The 19,126-nt window shown below is 37.0% G+C and overlaps 1 protein-coding gene across 1 annotated transcript; it reads left to right on the top strand.

Annotated features, from left to right (window-relative positions):
• Window positions 1-677: 677 nt before the first annotated feature.
• Window positions 678-6,789, top strand: LOC109799261 (serine/threonine-protein kinase rio2). Its single transcript, XM_020359810.3, has 13 exons — window positions 678-896; window positions 998-1,044; window positions 1,143-1,213; window positions 1,343-1,456; window positions 1,539-1,714; window positions 1,814-1,902; window positions 2,059-2,176; window positions 2,291-2,364; window positions 3,313-3,360; window positions 4,670-4,838; window positions 5,103-5,219; window positions 5,622-5,708; window positions 6,264-6,789. Exons 1-13 carry the CDS (start codon window positions 813-815, stop codon window positions 6,450-6,452), a joined length of 1,383 nt encoding a protein of 460 aa, XP_020215399.1. The 5' UTR covers window positions 678-812; the 3' UTR covers window positions 6,453-6,789.
• Window positions 6,790-19,126: the final 12,337 nt, after the last annotated feature.

Below are 19,126 nucleotides of genomic sequence, written 5' to 3'. Positions count from 1 at the left end.
TAGTAAAGTTGTTTCTACAAGCAGCTTTACTAAAATTTAAGCAACCCATAAAGTGAGTCAGAGTTGATGTAATAGTGATGTGGTACAAAAGTTGCTTATAAGTAACCTCCATTGTAGATGCTATTAGTTATATAATAACTAGTATTTTATTTTATGTTATGCTTGTTATATCTGACTAAAATTTAAAATAAATTATGTATAAATGTTTAAATATATAAATTATATTTAAAAGTTAAAAAATAAATATTTTTAAATATATAAATTAAAATTAAAATTTATAATAAGTAATTTGTATTATTGTATAAGATTATTTTTGTTTATTGATAATTTATTTTAAAATTATTATAATTCAACTAATAAATAATTATAATAAATAAAAATCAAATTAAATATAAAATTAAAATATTTTTTTTGAAATTCTTCCGTTAAAGAAAAATTCGTAAAAACATTTTTTCAGAATGTTTGTATTTTATAGGGATTGATGTTATGAAAACTTTCTTTATCATTAAAATAATTAAAAATTAATCAAAATAAATTGAAAAAAAGTTGAAAGGCTTTTTTTTTTGTTTTTTGGGCCTTCATTGTATACGAAACGGGTCGCAAAAGGCCCAGAGACAAGAGTCTCCCGGCCCAAAGCAAGAAAAAAATATGTGCCCTACTAGACAGTACAGATAGCATCCCTCAACTCAACCAAAGCATTCTGCAACTTTGTTCTCTGAATTCGTGAGAAGGGGTTGTTCACGAATAACACATACTGAATACTCTGCATTAGCTCCAGATTACTCCGGACTCACTTTAATTAAGATTTCAGAATGAAGCTTGACGTAGATGTCTTGAGATATCTCTCCAAAGATGATTTTAGGGTTCTCACTGCCGTTGAATTGGGCATGAGGAATGTGCGTCTCTCGTACCATTCCATTTTCAAATTCTAATTTAATTATTATTTTTCTTTTTAATTTTTCAGCTTAAATTGACAAAATTCTCCTCTCTGTTGCAGCACGAAATTGTACCCACTGAACTCATCGACCGAATTGCTCGTCTCAAGTATCTCTCCGCACCATTCACTTTTTTTTTTTTTTTTTTTTTTTTTTTTTTTTTTTTTATAATTTTGATTTTATAATTTCTTTTGTTAACGTTTATAGGCATGGGGGCACGTACAAGGTTTTGAAGAATCTGCTCAAGTACAAGTTGTTGCACCATGACTCTTCTAAATGTTGGTACCTTCTAATCCATTTACTATTGTTTGTAATAATAAAAAATAATCATAATCACGATAATGTAAATTTGTTGAAGTTCTTCAGAATGATCCTCTGATATGTGAAAACTCTCAATTTGATTTTAGATGACGGATTCCGCCTTACCTACCTTGGTTATGATTTTTTGGCCATTAAAACCATGGTGAACAAAGGAGTATTTGTGGGTGTTGGTCGACAGATTGGTGTTGGAAAGGAATCTGGTATTTTAGTTAATGTTCTTACGTGCTCTTCTTCATTCAATCGCATTTTCTGCTAATTATGTTGCCTTATGTGCTTTGCTAGATATATTTGAGGTTGTCCGTGAAGATGGAACAGTTCTAGCTATGAAGTTGCATAGGCTTGGTAGAGTCTCTTTTAGGGCTGTTAAATCTAAGCGTGACTACTTAAGACACCGCAGTAGTTATAATTGGCTCTATTTGTCTCGCCTTGCCGCACTTAAAGAATTTGCTTTCATGAAGGTTTTGCCTTCCTTCCTTTTGGTCTATCTAGCTGTATATTTGTATTATTATCTCTTGTTTGATTTTCTAGTGACTGACATGTGCGTTTTGCTTGAGCAGGCTTTGGAAACCCATGGCTTCCCTGTTCCAAATGCAATAGAACACAATAGGCATTGTGTAGTCATGTCACTTGTCCAAGGTTACCCTCTGTAGGTGTCCTTTATTAATTGTGCTAACTTTTAAAGCTTTTTCTGCGTGTTTGTTGTTCTTAAGCTGGCATTCTTGTTTGTAGTCTTTCTTTCACCTTTTTTTGCTGGTTTTGCTAAACAATTGCTTGATTTGTCTGTTTGGTTTTTCAAATATAGTGTTCAGGTTAAACAGTTACCGAATCCAGAGACAGTTTTTGAGACAATTATTGGTTTAGTTGTTCGGCTGGCAGAGCATGGCCTCATTCATTGTGATTTCAATGAATTTAACATCATGGTATGATATGACTCGTCAGCATAATGATTAATGAGGATTGTAAATTTTATTTCATGAAATCTGTTGTTCTGTTGGCTTTCACATCTAGTTTACACTGAATTCCATTCATTGTAGATTGATGATGATGAAAAAATTACAATGATTGATTTTCCACAAATGGTATCGGTGTCACATCGTAATGCGCAAATGTAAGAGTCTCCTCCTTGTGTGATAGTCTTTTCATAATTTTGTTTTGATATGTTATTATCGTGTTTTATTCATACACAGCCAAGCCTGTCACTTTGCATTGCTTTGTTTTGTTATCTGCTAATGAAGTGTACCATATCTTCGTGTCATTTGCATTCTAATCACAATAATGAATCTTCATAGTTCAACCCCCCTCCCCCCAGAAAAAAGAATCATTCTGTAATTCATTAATTAAATTGTTTGTGCAAATACATGTGTTGTTAAATTTGTTAGATATAAAACCAACATGATATGCCATAAGGCAACAATTTAATTTTGGCACAGCAATTTGATAGGTAGCGACCTGTTAGGAGTGTGCACAGTTGGCGAAATAAGCAGGGGACAGGGGATTAGACTGTAACAAACTCCCTATAATCATTGTAACAGAATAACTGAATGCATTAGTTAGAGAGGTGAGAGGTTTATCTAATAATGACCAGTATAGGGCATCATTTAGATCATTCATTGGTGGGGAGTTCAGGTCTCTGGAATATCGCTGATATTTTGCTCCAATAAAACTCAATCTGTGTTCTTCTTTTCTTTTTTTTACCCAATCCAGTTCTACCAGAATTTGAGTTAGAATATGCTAATGGTAGTTTTTTTTTTTTTTTTTAAGAAATATTTTTTGGGGTTTAATACCTTATAAATTTACCTATACAAGTTTGTTTATTGTCAATTGAAAGTAGTATCTGGTTATAGTTTCATACTTGTTAAGTTTGGAATTAAAATTAATATTCATTGTAAAAATAAAATTATGAAAATTTACAAAAAGCAACAGAAATGCTGCAGTTGTTTGCCTTAAATGTATGTTATTAATGGAAAATCCAACGATTCATTTTTCATTGTCAGTTTTGAGATGACAAATATACTTCATTTCTTGTGTAATTGCATATTATTTATCTTTGTTTCAGGTACTTTGACCGTGATGTTGAATGTATCTTCAAGTTTTTCAGGAAAAGGTTTGTTGTTATTTTGGCATCAAGTATTTGTCAATTTTAAAGTTGCTTTTGCATATTATTTTTAGTATATTGTTGTCTTGGTAACTCAAATTTTCAAAAATAATGTTAGGAAAAAGTAGAAAAGGTATTGTCACATCACTTGCACAAACTGTGTACTTAACTTCAATGAATAAGTAACTAGGTATGTCTGTTATCACAATTTAACGTAACTCGTTAAGAAGTGCATTTAGTACAAAAATATCAAGGGCATGGGCGGAGGACTTGGACTCATGATTCTTAGTGTTCTTTCCTTTTATGTTTGTCTTTCATTCTCTCATCCTTTCATCAAATTAAGAGCTTCCTCTAAGTTCATGTCCTTCATGTTGGGGGAAAAGAGTGTTATGCTCTTGAATCTTTTCTGTCTAACATGCATCTATATAAAACTAATATGCAATTTATAGTTGTCACTATAAACTATCCTGTTGTGGAGCTGTACTTACATGATTCCTTTTTCTAGTATTCAGAATACAACTTTTTAATATTACATTTAGTTTAGCCAGCATTCAAGTTATCTGAAAATCTTAAAATTTTGAAATCTTGTGCTATGATGTATGGATAGTGATCTGTTTATCTGATTAATTTTCAGAAAAGTTGTCAATCAGCCAGATTGAGCTCATCTTATGAGTCACGCCATAACTAAATAATTCTCATAGATTCGGAAGTTCTTTTTGAAAAGGCGTCAAGTTATAGAGATGATATATTACTAGAAATGGAGGGTAAGAGAAAAAGAAATCAAAGTAAAATAATAGAAAAGATGATTGCTGGCCTGTTGGTTGGGTGGGGCTCTATACCCCTGTGCCATGCTATCTCCTCATTTTCCCAAATTATAATAAGAAAAAGGAAGCACATTTTAACTTGCACACCTTGGTGAAAAGATATTTGAAGCACTCGTTTTTCATAACAAAGTGAAGTTTGTTCATTGGAACATACCCTTTTTTCCTTACCTTTTTTATGCTACTTAATCAAATAATAAATTTTTGTCTCCATATGTTTAGTGGTAATAAGTTTGAATGTTTTAATGATATTTTATTTAATCTATGCCTTAAATTTCTCCTGTATGTTTTTATGCCTTTAGTTTACCTGAAGTATTTAGTAATTTAATTTTTTCATTTGTTTTTGGTACATATAGTACTCTTATGCATATTTCATCTCCCATTTCTGATTGAATGGCTGATATATCTTTGGTTCTGAACTTGTTGAAAGATTTTGGATCTAGTATTTTGCTGCTAAATCAGTTATCTTTGTATTTAGTCTCACTTTTCTGTTTCAGGTTTAATCTTTCTTTTCAAGAAAGCATAGATGATATTGATGGTTCTGATGATGGAAGAGATGAAGCTGGAAAACCCTGTTTTTCTGCAATAGAAAGAAGTGCTGGTTTTCTAGATAGGGAACTTGCTGCCAGTGGGTTTACTAGAAAGGATGAAGAAGATATTCAGAGGGTATAGTGTTTTTCTTTTTCTTTGTGGGAAGGGAAGAAAATATGAAGATCATGTTGTTATAAAAGGCAACACAACTTTGCTTTTATATTTTCCACCTCTTTTGGCTTAGCTGCCAACATGCAGCATGGAATCTCCGTTTGTGAAGCATAATATCATTATCATACATTGGAACCAGAATTGTCTGATTTTAGTTATAACGCATAGAATGTCAAGCTTTTATCCTATATTTGGTTCAGCCTCAATGGTCTTCAAATCTATGTGCAGTTCATTGAAGGTGGGGCAGAGAGTGATACAAATTCAGATAGTGAAGGTGTTGACATTGTAGAAGACCTGAATGAAGCAGAAACGGTAGATGGTGATTCTTCACATTTGTTGGAACAGGTAATGTCTTCATTAACATTGGTTGTCATAAAAGAAATAGAGACTATGGAAAAATGTGTTGTTACTTATTTTACTGTAATATAATTTATTCTTCCCATGTTTAGCAAACCTGTGTTGAAGAACATAGGAAGAATACCAAACTAACATTCTGGGCTTGAGATAGTCGAGCTTGATATTTTCATTGTTCTGATTGTAAGATTAGATATGGTGTCTACCGTGATATGATTAATGAACTGATGTAAATTTTAATATCCAAAAGTTCATCTGAAATTTTATTTTTAGTTCGTCCATTGACTAGTGGGCATATATATTCAGCCATAACATTTTCAGCTTATTTCATTAGTTGTGCAATTTTGTTTTTTTGCAATCTTAATCGAAGGATTGTTATTATGTTTTAACCAGAATGAGGGATATGATAGTAAGGGGAAAGAGGAGAGTTGTGAAGCACGTGAAAGCAGTGGATCTGAAAAGGAAGATGCAAGTGACAATGTAAGCTATGTTTAATTCTTTTTACTGGATGGTTATCTTAATGCTATGTTTGTGCTGCTTCCTTTTCCTCTGCATTATATTATATTCAAAGAATTTCTTGTCTTAAAGCGGCCCATGATGAATTTTTTGGGAAATAGCGTGTATCAGTGTATGTCTGTGTCTGACTTGTTAACAAGGAATGTTATGCCTAATTGCCTATGCTCTTGTAGAGTTCTAGTGCATTTCGTCTCTAATCTTGATGTTACTTGTATGTTATTCCGGAACTAGAATTTTCTCAACCACAGGCTCGTTTTTTTTTAATTGGTGTGGAACATTATTTCCTTGTATTGCCTCTTTAAAAAGTTAAAACTGCTATGTGAAGGGCTTGCATGGTTCCTTGGTTTAGTTCATAAGGGTAGTAGTAGACCATTATCAATGTGATTTGGTTTTTCTTCAAGATCTATTTTTTGTAAAAATCCAAAGGGCACAACGGAGCTTTATATTATTCTTGTTTATAGAAAGCTTGTTATTTGGCCTTTGCATGGAAGCTTGAATGATGGTCATTTTGATTCACAGGAGGAAAACAATCAAGATGCAATGGAAAATGAAGCCGAACTCGATAAGAGCTTGAATAAGCAAAGACGACGAGCCATAGCGGCAGCTCATAGGGGTCGAAAGACTCTTGCATCCAGAAATTCGTACAAGGACAAAGGTGGTAGGTCATCTCACAATTCTAAAATCCAGAAACAGTTGAGCAGCTGGTGAGATATGGGAGACAAAACCCATTTTAATGACCTTGTTGTGGAGTGAACTGAATGAAAAGGACTTCATATAGTTTCAATGGTGCCATGTATCAGATAGCATTGAAGTTTTGGTAGGCTATCGTAGTTTGCCTTTATATGTTCAAAGTTCAATATATGTAAAGTTCGAAGATATGAAAGCAAATAGGATTGTCGACCCTCCTGTGGAGGATAATCATATTCTTTCCAAGTGTTATATTTATTTCAAATGAAAATTTTTCCTCTATACGAAAATTGTCTGTCTTGCAGATTTTTTGGTTGGACATTGAATTTTGAAAGCTGCTATTAATTATTTTCTGCTATGATTTGAAGTCTGATTCTTGCAACAGGATATATACACCCTTATGGTTCTTTTTCATTATTATTTTTTGAAGTGTGGTTTTGTTGTTGAGATTGGAAACACCTAATTAGGCCTGGATTTTTATTTATTAAAGAAAAAAGAAAAAATCACCTGTTACTAGTGAGAAAAGAAAAAGGAGAAAAAAAGAGGCAAGACAATAGGTAAACCGGACCCGATCCAATGTGCCTTCAGACCCACTTCAATACTCGTTAAATGTAGGGATTTCTTTTGCAGTGCAATTAAGTATTTTGACAGTAGTACCTTTAAACACAATTGAAAATTTAATTCTAGAGTCTGAAATCCGGGCCTCTCCCAAACATTACATGAAACCTTAGCCTTCTTACTTCGCAGTTTGCAGCCGCCATATTTTGATCACATAAATTTCCCCAAGAAACATCTGCATCCTATATTCCTATTCTTTCTGCCAAGTCTGTAGAAATCTAAGAAATTAAAAGAGAAAATTTCTGACAACTTTATTTTCATATATTTTCTAATCTTATAAACAAAGAGACCAATTTATATATAGAACAGAGGAAGAGTATAAAGGAAGATAAAAAGGATTAATAAGCTAATGTTGAGCTAGCAAAGCACAAATTAGCTTACAGCATAATAGAGAATAACACTTTTACTTTATTATAACTCTTCTACTTTATTATAGTCTCTCAAACTCAAGATTGTGAGGAACTCAAAACCCTAAGTTTGTCTATAAGAAATCGGAATTGAGTCTTTGTAAGAGGCTTAATGAGGATATCAACAACTTGAGCATTAACATAAGAGACAATTAGTGACTTGTTAAGAACCTTTTCACATACAAAGAATATATCCAATTCCATATGCTTTGTTTTCGAGTGTAGAACATGATTGTGACTCAAGGCAATAGTGCTTTGATTGTCACGGATGACTGGTGTAGGAACAAGTTTATTGAGTTGAGGTTGTATGACAAGTTGAATTGTAAGTAGGGGTGTTCATGGATCGGTTTTTTCAAAAAATTGATCCAAACCGAATCGAACCGTTTTATAAAAGTAGATTGGTTAACCGATCCATTTTTTATAAAGTGGATCGGTTTGGTTTTTTTAAAATATGGATCGGTTTTTTTGAAATTGGATCGGTTCAGTGCGGTTCAGTTATCCATTTTTTTACTCATATATGGATCGGTTTTTTTAGAAAACCAAACCGAACCGAACCGATCCACTTTGTAAAATTGGATCGAATAACTAAACCGGTTTTATAAAGTGGTTCGACTTGGATTTGTTTTCAAAATGGATCGGATTTTTCAATATGGATCGGATCGGTTATGGATCGGTTCGGATCAATTTGGATTTTTTGCACACCCCTAATTGTAAGTTGAGATGGTGAAGGGCAAATATACTAGTAAGGATACCATTATTATAGGCAACATTCTAAGATGTTGCATAGTACTATGGTGGGGTAATGCAATTTTGTTGCTAAGTAAGATAATTTTGTTGTGAAAGAGCATAGTTTGGATTGAGCCTATGATATCAATAAGATGCATCATGACCAAACTTGTAGCATACTAGACGTTGAATGCTACTACAATTTCCATGACCTCCTTTACGACCTGAGCGAGCACTACTACCATTATTAAAACAAAAAAATTAAGAATTATGTTATAGGTTGAGAGGTTGTGCCAACAAAATTAGTTTAAGGTATGAGATTAGTAGTTGTAGGCTATTCTAAAACCATAGGTCGTGCTTGAGTCAAATTCAAGGCAGAAACAAAATCAAACATCTCTTTTTGCTTGTTAATGCAACTTTCTTGAGTGAACAAAATTGATTCAATATGATCAAAATCAAACTAATCTAGTTTGCTATTGATAAGAGCAACAACAACTTCATATTCAACATGTAAAGCTTCAAGAAAAACATCAATTTGTTCTTGAATAGAAACAATTTGACCTATAGAAATGAAAGAATCAGAAATTGATTTGATTCTTATGAGTACTTGTAAAATAGATTGACCTCCTTTCTTAGTGGTACGAAGTATGGATTGAAGGTGTTAAGCCTGTGCCTTGGTCTTATAATGAACATGGTGATGAATCTTTTCCCATAGTTGCTAGGAGTAACGACATCTGATATCTTTGGCTAAAATGGAGGACAATAATGATGATTGAAGTCATGCAAAAAATAGTTGACTTTGTAGTTCCCAAGTTATAAATGTTGGATTTTCAATATCAACCCTGTGAACTGCTTTAGTGAGATAACAACTAGGGATTTGAGGAGCAACACAAAACCTATGCAAATGATATGCATGAAGAACCAATTCAACTTGTTGGAGTTAAACGAGATAATTATCATCAAATAATTTCTCAATAATTGAAAAATGAAGAAAGCATTAGAGAAGACAACGATTGCAAATTCACTAGTGAAAAATAAGAATTCAATAATAGAGGATGCATATTAGGATTAGAAGGCATATGAGATGGTACAAGCTTTGGATATCATGTAGAAATCTAATAAATTAGGAGAATTTTTTTTAGAACCTGTATTTTCATATATTTTCTGATCTCATAAACAAAGAGGCCAATTTATATATAACATAAAGGAAGAGTATAAAGGAAGATACAAAAGCATTAGCAAATTAATTATGAGCTGACAAAGCACCAATCAACTTACAACATAGCAGAGAAGAACTCTATTAAAATCAAGCCTAAGCTTCACTAAATAAATTATGCATGTTTTCTTTATAAATTTAAATAGTTTCTTTTAATATTTATTTTCTCAACTTACATTTAAATATTGTATCTGAATGTGAAAATATACCAACAACATACGGGATAAAGTAATAAAATTGGGTCCAAATTCTTTGCCACTAAAAACTCATTTTCTAGCCTATGCTCCAAAGTGCCCATTTCTAGACTAAGGCCCTAAGTTTTTTCTTTTATCTCATAAGCTTTTAAGTTGAACTATTTATAAGAAAAAAATCCTGCCCCAAGAAAAAATTAACAATTTGTGGCCCATCTTCATAACATTGCTACATTAGTCTCAGTCGTCAATCAACAGTCCATGCATGAAGATACTAAAAAAACCAAACCACGTTTGTTTGTGCATGGTTTTTAGAGTTAGCAATTCTTCCATCTCTAAAGAAATGTCAATTTCACTGATACTATCCAACCTAAAGATGGTGAGAGTTGATTTTTTTTTTAATTATGTTCTCACAATAAACACTTTTAAATATGTTGAGGGAACAGACAAATTTTAAAAACGAGAAAACTGATTTTGAAAGCAATAAACAAACAAGCATAAGTCTAAGTACATCCTTTAATTAATTTCTATATATATTTTTTCAGATGAGATCAAAAGAAAGATTGGTCTCCCACCTCATCTTTTTTAGGTGATATACATTATATAGCTTTCAAAGCAAGCATTTGTGGACCAACTGAGTTTTGAGAATATAAGAAATTGTTCAAAAAATCAAGTCTTTTTAATTGAAATTTGTCTGCCTTGTATAACTAATTAATCCTTTGGTTTTTCATTTTGGATGATTCCAAAGGACATAAATCAATTAAAGACAGCCCCGCACAGATGCCTGATGCTATGTGATTTCATGCAAACACACAAGAACTGTGAAATGATACTTTGTAATTTGGCCAGTATTTCCTTATTTATGGAATACATTTTACTTGGTTTTACTTGTGGTTCGAATAGGTAGTTTGTTCAAAAAACCAATTACTTGGTCGTGCTACATTTTTTTTTTACGAAGTCTATTTATAATATGAACAAAATTTTGATGGTGTCGGTCCCTTCTAAACCCTCTGTTTGTATCTAGTTCTTTATATATAATTTACTGGTTATAAGATCGTGTTGTTAATTGTCCTCTTTAAGAACAATTTGGGGGCTCAAATTTCACTCACATATTTGTAGCTGCCATTCATACATTTATATAAATATTTTCCAATAAAGATGTGTATGATGTGTGATTTTCTGATATGGACAAAAAGCAAAACGCATTAAGCATGAATACTGTACACAGGATGGGTCTTCGTATTTTGATGTGTTCTAATAACAAAAAGTCTTCATAATTATTTGCAATCTTTGTAACGACCCGACAGGCCACTACACTCACAACCACAGCACACCGGAAACACTAGGTAGAATAGAACGAGTATATAAATATAGGATCTAGAATATAAATATATACAAATGTTCCAATCCAACTAGAGTTAGGGCGTACAATACAAACATTTCATCAAAAGTCACTATGCCAAGTGACTGAAAAACAAACAAAGCATCCTAAAGGATTCAGCTCCACCTTCCAGCTACAGATACACCACCTATCCCTGCTCTGCTCCCATACATAGTATGATCATTGCAGTCCAACAACATGGAAACAACAAAAGGGTAAGCTAGTATAAAAGAAATAACATATAGAAAATTTAAGAAATATAAATAACCACAACTATCAACACTTCATCAACATACATCCCATTGATTTTTCAACTTGGTCATCAATATTCATGTAATGCGTCGTCATGCATATCAACTCGGAGATCTCATACAACAACTCAGCCTTTCGACCTACAACAACTCAGCCTTGCGGCGTACAACAACTCAGCCTTTCGGCCTACAACAACTCAGCCTTGCGGCCTACAACAACCAATATCAACACACAACACAACACAACTGTACCGCTCAACATAGCAACTTACAATAATGTACAACTGATACAACTCAACTCGTCTCAACAACGTTAATCAATATTAGTCAACATATTCATGAAATAACACATCCAAAACAACCTTCAACATATCTTAATCACTCATTGTGAAGTGACAACCATTACTAATCATAGAATATCTGGAGTTATAATGCTCCTATCAGGCTCATCCTTATCTCATATTAAAGATAAGAAGATTTCCTATAACTCTTATGAAGACACCAAATCCTAATTCCTTCATCTACCATGTTAAAAAAAATGATAAAAACCGCAACAGCTATAAGGAATACTGGCAGCTTGACCCCTCTTCACTAAAACAGACATATATGGCGTTATAGCACTCCTATCATACTCATCCTTATCTCATATGAAAGATAAGAAGATGTTCTACAACTCTCATGAAGACACTGAGTCCAAATTATTTCATCTACCTTGTGAAAAATTATAAAAACCGAAACAGTTATAACCAATGCTGGCAGCCTGACCTCTCTTCACTAAAACTGCCATATCTAGAGTTCTAGACCTCCTTTTTGGGTGATTCCAACGCTATTGGAAAGCTAACATCCAGGGCTACAACTTTCATGAAGACCTCAAGACCAAATTCGGTCATCTAGGCCCACCGCTGCAGCGCTCAATCCAGCGCTTTAGCTGTAACTCTCTGCCAGCTCATTTTCTCCTGGGCTTCCTTTTTCGTTTCAGCACCAAGTGCAGAAATTCTACACTTCCATGGCTTCCCTTTTTATTTTTCAGCTAAAATCCATCAATGTTTACCCTCAAAACATGATCTACCAACCACATACAATCCAAAAACATCAACAATTACAATATACATGCATCAATCATCAAAAACCCCAAATTTTCATCAAGCACCACCATCAATCCACAAAAATCAGCCATCAAGTGAGTTTCTAACTCACTTCTAAACAATCAGCATAAACAACTAACTTCCCTTACCTTGGCTCAAAAACTCCAAGCTCCGGGAAGACGAGTATGGAAGGGAAGAAGAGGAAGAGAACTCCGCACACGGTATGCTACCCTTAGCTTCCAGCTTGCAAAGAAGGGTCTTCAAAATCACTCACGGATTTAGCTAGAAAAAGAGATTTGAATAAGGTTAAGAATTGAGAGAAAAGAAAGATCAACCACTATGTGCCCAAAAGAGAAAACAAGTGAGAGTGGGTGAGGGTCCGGGGAAGAAAAAAAAACAAACATCATGGGTCTCACAACCTCCCCAACAACAAGAGTTTTCGTCCTCGAAAATAGACTTACTTGGGAAAAGAAAGGGATAACGCTCCCTGAGCTGCTGTTCCACCTCCCAAGTAGCCTCACCAGTAGTTGCATCCCACAATACCTTCATTAGAGTAATGGACTTGCCCCTCAACTCCTTCAGCTTATGATCAAGTATAGCTACGGGCAACTTCTCAAAGGTCAGGTTCTCCTTCACTTGCACATCATCCAATTCCACCACATGACTCGGGTCATGGACGTACTTTCTCAACTGAGATACATGAAATACATCGTGTAGGTTCGAAAGAGACGGAGGTAAAGCCAACCGATAAGCAACCGGACCCACACGCTGTATTATCTGATAGGGACCGACAAACCTCGGTGTCAACTTCTTTGCTTTCAGTGCTCTACCTACACCAGAGGTCGGAGTCACCTTCAAAAACACATGTTCCCCCTCAGCAAACTCCAAAGGCTTGCGCCTCTTGTCAGCATACGACTTCTGTCTACTCTGCGCAGTCTTCATCCTTTCCTGAATCATCTTTACTTTCTCAGTGGTCTGTAGGATTAGCTCCGGACCTACCACCACTGACTCACCTTCCTGATACCAGCACAGAGGAGTCCTACATCTTCTGCCATACAACGCTTCAAATGGTGCCATCCTAATGCTTGCATGAAAACTGTTGTTGTAGGTGAACTCGACCAACGGTAAGACCTCCTCCCAGCTACCCAAGTGGTCTAACACACAAGTCCTAAGTAGATCCTCCAAGGACTGGATTGTCCTTTCTGACTGACCATCCGTCTGTGGATGATAAGCAGAGCTCAATTTCAATTTCGTGCCTAAGGCTTGGTGTAGACTCTGCCAAAATCTAGAAGTGAACCTTGGATCTCTGTCTGAAATAATACTAGAAGGCACCCCATGCAACCGTACTATTTCTTTCACATACAATTGTGTTAGCTTCTCCAAGGACCACTTGATGTTGACAGGCAAGAAATGTGCACACTTGGTCAAACGATCAACAACTACCCAAATAGCATCACTGTTTCTAGCTGACCTAGGCAACCCCACAACGAAATCCATAGTAATGCTATCCCACTTCCACTCTGGAATCTCAATCTGCTGCATCAACCCACTCGGCTTCTGATGCTCAACCTTCGCCTTCTGACAGGTCAGACAGGCCGCCACATATTCAGCTATCTCCCTCTTCATACCAGACCACCAGAAAGTCTTCTTGAGGTCTTGGTACATCTTAGTCATACCCGGGTGTATGCTAAGTCTACTCTTGTGGCCTTCATCCAACACAGCTCTCTTCAGCTCAGCATCCTGGGGTAGGCAAATTCTGCCTTTAAACCTCAAGATCCCGTCTTCTCCTAGTTCAAAACCAATTGCCTTCTCAGTACCCAGCAAACCAAGAAGCTTCACCAACTCCACATCTTGTAACTGTTTTAGTCCAACCTGCCTCAAGAACTCATTAGTTGTGGTGATCATCCCACAACTAATGTGATCCTGAGCTAACTCCACCCCAAGGTTCAAATCTCTAAATTTCTCAATTAATTCCAACTCCTTCACCATCATACTTGACATGTGGATGGATTTCCTACTCAATGCATCCGCCACAACATTGGCCTTACCAGGATGATACATCAACTGGAAGTCATAGTCCTTCAGAAACTCCATCCACCGTCTCTGCCTCACGTTTAGCTCCTTCTGGTCAAACAGATACTTCAGACTCTTATGATCACTAAAGACGCTGAACCGTGCACCATACAAATAGTGTCGCCATATCTTTAAGGCAAAAACAACCGCTGCCAATTCCAGGTCATGAGTGGGATAATTCCTCTCATGGTTCTTCAGTTGCCTTGAAGCGTAGGCCACTACTTTCCCGTGTTGCATCAACACACACCCAAGACCCTGGTGAGAAGCATCACAATACACATCAAAGGGCTCACCAGAATTTTGCAACACCAACACAGGAGAAGTAGTCAACCTTCTCTTCAACTCCTCAAAACTCTGCTCACAGGCATTTGTCCAAATGAACGGCTGCTCCTTCCTCGTCAACTGGGTTAGAGGCGCTACTATCCTGGAGAATCCTTCAATGAACCGTCGATAGTAACCCGCCAAACCCACAAAGCTCCGAATGTCAGTGACAGTTCTTGGACGCTCCCACTGTATCACCGACTCCACCTTAGCCGGATCAACAGCAATTCCCTCAGCCGAAATCACATGGCCCAAGAATTTCACTTCATTTAACCAGAACTCACATTTTGAAAGCTTAGCATATAGTTGCTTCGCCTTCAAAATCTCCAGCACCACCCTCAAGTGCTCTTCATGCTCTTCCCAGGTTCTTGAATAAATCAAGATATCATCTATGAACACCACCACGTATTTATCCAAGAATGGTCGGAAGATTCTATTCATGTAATCCATGAACACTGCAGGAGCGTTGGTCACACCGAATGGCATCACAACATATTCATAGTGACCATACCTAGTCCTGAAAGCAGTCTTCGGTATGTCACCCTCCTTCACCCTAATTTGGTGATAGCCTGACCTCAAATCAATCTTAGAAAACACTGATGCTCCCTTCAGCTGATCCATTAAGTCATCTATCCGGGGCAGAGGATATTTGTTCTTAATGGTCAATTTGTTCAACTGCCGGTAATCCACACAAAGTCGACTACTCCCATCCTTCTTCTTCACCAACAACACAGGAGCACCCCACGGTGAAACGCTTGGCCGCACCAACTGCTTCTCCAATAAGTCTTCCAACTGACCTTTCAACTCAATCAGCTCGGCAGGAGCCATCCTATAGGGAGCCACCGACACTGGCCCCGCATCTGGAACTAGATCAATGCTAAACTCTATCTCCCTAACAGGAGGCAACCCAGGCACCTCATCAGGAAACACTTCAACAAAGTCTCTCACCACATCTATCTCAGAAATGACCCTCTCAGTCTCCACACTCATCATAGAAAGAAGGAGGCAACACTTTGCTCCATTCCTCCACAATAATTCAGCTTGGCTAGCTGAAATCAACAACTCATCCTCCTCCTGAGGAAAGATCAACCGCCTATTGGCACAATCTATAATGATACGATTGGCAGATAACCAATCCATCCCTAAGATTATGTCAATATCAACTAAAGGCAAACAAATCAAGTTTACCTTGTATTTCTTCCCATTCACAACAATGGGGCAGCTAGCACACAGTTCAGAAGCAACTACTGAAGCAGAAGCGGGCGTCGACACTAGCAGTCTTAACCCTAAATCACACACAGGCACTCCCAACCTAGCAACACAGGCATAGGAAATAAAAGAATGGGAAGCCCCAGAATCAAACAAAAGCATTACATCCTTACCAGCAGCCTTGCCCTTCCCCTTCACTAAGTCAGAAGAAGTCGAAGCCTTAGCACCCGTTAAAGCAAATACTCTACCGGCTGTAGTGGGTTTGTCACCCCTCTGAGTCTCAGTCCTCTGTACACTATTCTTCTGAGTATCAACTCTCTGTGCATCACTCCTTTGAGTACTCCTCTCTGGTCTACTCCTGGTGGGACAGTTGAAAGACACATGGCCCATCTGCTGACATCTGAAACATTTGCTCTCAGTGTGGGGACAATCCTTGATCAAATGGGGTCCACCACACCTGTAACATCTAAGGGCAACACTTCCACTCTGTCCCCCTCCTCTGGTAGCCTCGGCAGATTGCCTAATGAAAGAACCCCCTTGTTGTGATTGGGGCCTATCATATGGCTTCCTCTGACTCTCACCCTTCTTGGACCCAGATGGCCCACCTGCAGTCCTCACAATACGATTACCACCCTCCAATTGCTCTACCACCCTTGCCTTCTCTACCAAGGCAGGAAACTCTGTGATGGCCATAGGCACCACCATCCTCTTCAGCTCATATCTCAAACCATTAGCAAATTTCCTGCATTTCCAAGCCTCAGGCATACTTTGCGAATAAAAACGGGCCAGGTGTTCGAATTTCATCGCATACTCAAAAACTGTCATCCCTCCCTGATGCAGTCGCATAAACTCTGCCTCCTTGGCATGCCTCACGCTTTCCGGAAAGTACTTCTCCATAAATACCGTTCGGAAGCACTCCCAATCAACTGTGGCTCCTCTAGCAGCAAGCATCTGATAGGTGCCTCTCCACCAATGCTCAGCCTCTCCCACAAGCATATACACAGCATATGCTATCCTCCTCTCTGGAGGACATCCCAGAACAGTAAAGATCTTTTCCAACTCACGGATCCAGCGGTCAGCTACCTCTGAATCCCCATCTCCAGCAAACTGCGGAGGGTTACACTTCCTAAACTCAGCAAGATCTCGGCTCTCCTGTGACCCTGCAGGTCTTGATGCACCAGCTGCAGTTCTTTCAGCCTCCATCCTAGCAAAATAGGCATTTTGCTGCTGCATAGCCATGCTCAACATCTCAAGGGCACGGGCTATCTGCTCATTGGTCCTAGTCATCTTCTACAAAGGTAACAACATCTTTAATAAACAATAACTAAACCATACATTAATTGACAGCACAATAATTCAACACAGAAATTTTAGCACAAAAGACATCATAGCAAAACAACACAGCACAGAGCTAACACAGCAAAAAGCCTAAAGGGACCACCCCCAAAGAGTGTCCACTAGACTCTAACTGCTCTGATACCATTAAAGTGTAACGACCCGACAGGCCACTACACTCACAACCACAGCACACCGGAAACACTAGGTAGAATAGAACGAGTATATAAATATAGGATCTAGAATATAAATATATACAAATGTTCCAATCCAACTAGAGTTAGGGCGTACAATACAAACATTTCATCAAAAGTCACTATGCCAAGTGACTGAAAAACAAACAAAGCATCCTAAAGGATTCAGCTCCACCTTCCAGCTACAGATACACCACCTATCCCTGCTCTGCTCCCATACATAGTATGATCATTGCAGTCCAACAACATGGAAACAACAAAAGGGTAAGCTAGTATAAAAGAAATAACATATAGAAAATTTAAGAAATATAAATAACCACAACTATCAACACTTCATCAACATACATCCCATTGATTTTTCAACTTGGTCATCAATATTCATGTAATGCGTCGTCATGCATATCAACTCGGAGATCTCATACAACAACTCAGCCTTTCGACCTACAACAACTCAGCCTTGCGGCGTACAACAACTCAGCCTTTCGGCCTACAACAACTCAGCCTTGCGGCCTACAACAACCAATATTAACACACAACACAACACAACTGTACCGCTCAACATAGCAACTTACAATAATGTACAACTGATACAACTCAACTCGTCTCAACAACGTTAATCAATATTAGTCAACATATTCATGAAATAACACATCCAAAACAACCTTCAACATATCTTAATCACTCATTGTGAAGTGACAACCATTACTAATCATAGAATATCTGGAGTTATAATGCTCCTATCAGGCTCATCCTTATCTCATATTAAAGATAAGAAGATTTCCTATAACTCTTATGAAGACACCAAATCCTAATTCCTTCATCTACCATGTTAAAAAAAATGATAAAAACCGCAACAGCTATAAGGAATACTGGCAGCTTGACCCCTCTTCACTAAAACAGACATATATGGCGTTATAGCACTCCTATCATACTCATCCTTATCTCATATGAAAGATAAGAAGATGTTCTACAACTCTCATGAAGACACTGAGTCCAAATTATTTCATCTACCTTGTGAAAAATTATAAAAACCGAAACAGTTATAACCAATGCTGGAAGCCTGACCTCTCTTCACTAAAACTGCCATATCTAGAGTTCTAGACCTCCTTTTTGGGTGATTCCAACGCTATTGGAAAGCTAACATCCAGGGCTACAACTTTCATGAAGACCTCAAGACCAAATTCGGTCATCTAGGCCCACCGCTGCAGCGCTCAATCCAGCGCTTTAGCTGTAACTCTCTGCCAGCTCATTTTCTCCTGGGCTTCCTTTTTCGTTTCAGCACCAAGTGCAGAAATTCTACACTTCCATGGCTTCCCTTTTTATTTTTCAGCTAAAATCCATCAATGTTTACCCTCAAAACATGATCTACCAACCACATACAATCCAAAAACATCAACAATTACAATATACATGCATCAATCATCAAAAACCCCAAATTTTCATCAAGCACCACCATCAATCCACAAAAATCAGCCATCAAGTGAGTTTCTAACTCACTTCTAAACAATCAGCATAAACAACTAACTTCCCTTACCTTGGCTCAAAAACTCCAAGCTCCGGGAAGACGAGTATGGAAGGGAAGAAGAGGAAGAGAACTCCGCACACGGTATGCTACCCTTAGCTTCCAGCTTGCAAAGAAGGGTCTTCAAAATCACTCACGGATTTAGCTAGAAAAAGAGATTTGAATA

Source organism: Cajanus cajan, chromosome 3 (assembly GCF_000230855.2).
Source record: "Cajanus cajan strain Asha chromosome 3, NIPB_CcT2T_4, whole genome shotgun sequence".
Taxonomy (NCBI): domain Eukaryota; kingdom Viridiplantae; phylum Streptophyta; class Magnoliopsida; order Fabales; family Fabaceae; genus Cajanus; species Cajanus cajan.
Note: the sequence above shows the minus strand (reverse complement) of the source record. Positions and strands in the feature narration are given on the sequence as shown.

Bases quoted from the DNA above. Each gene is read 5' to 3' on its own strand.
- LOC109799261 (XM_020359810.3), top strand. From the start codon at position 813: ATGAAGCTTGACGTAGATGTCTTGAGATATCTCTCCAAAGATGATTTT. The intron at 1,045-1,142 runs GTATCTCTCCGC...TAACGTTTATAG, and splicing joins GACCGAATTGCTCGTCTCAA to GCATGGGGGCACGTACAAGG. The intron at 5,709-6,263 runs GTAAGCTATGTT...TTTGATTCACAG, and splicing joins AGGAAGATGCAAGTGACAAT to GAGGAAAACAATCAAGATGC.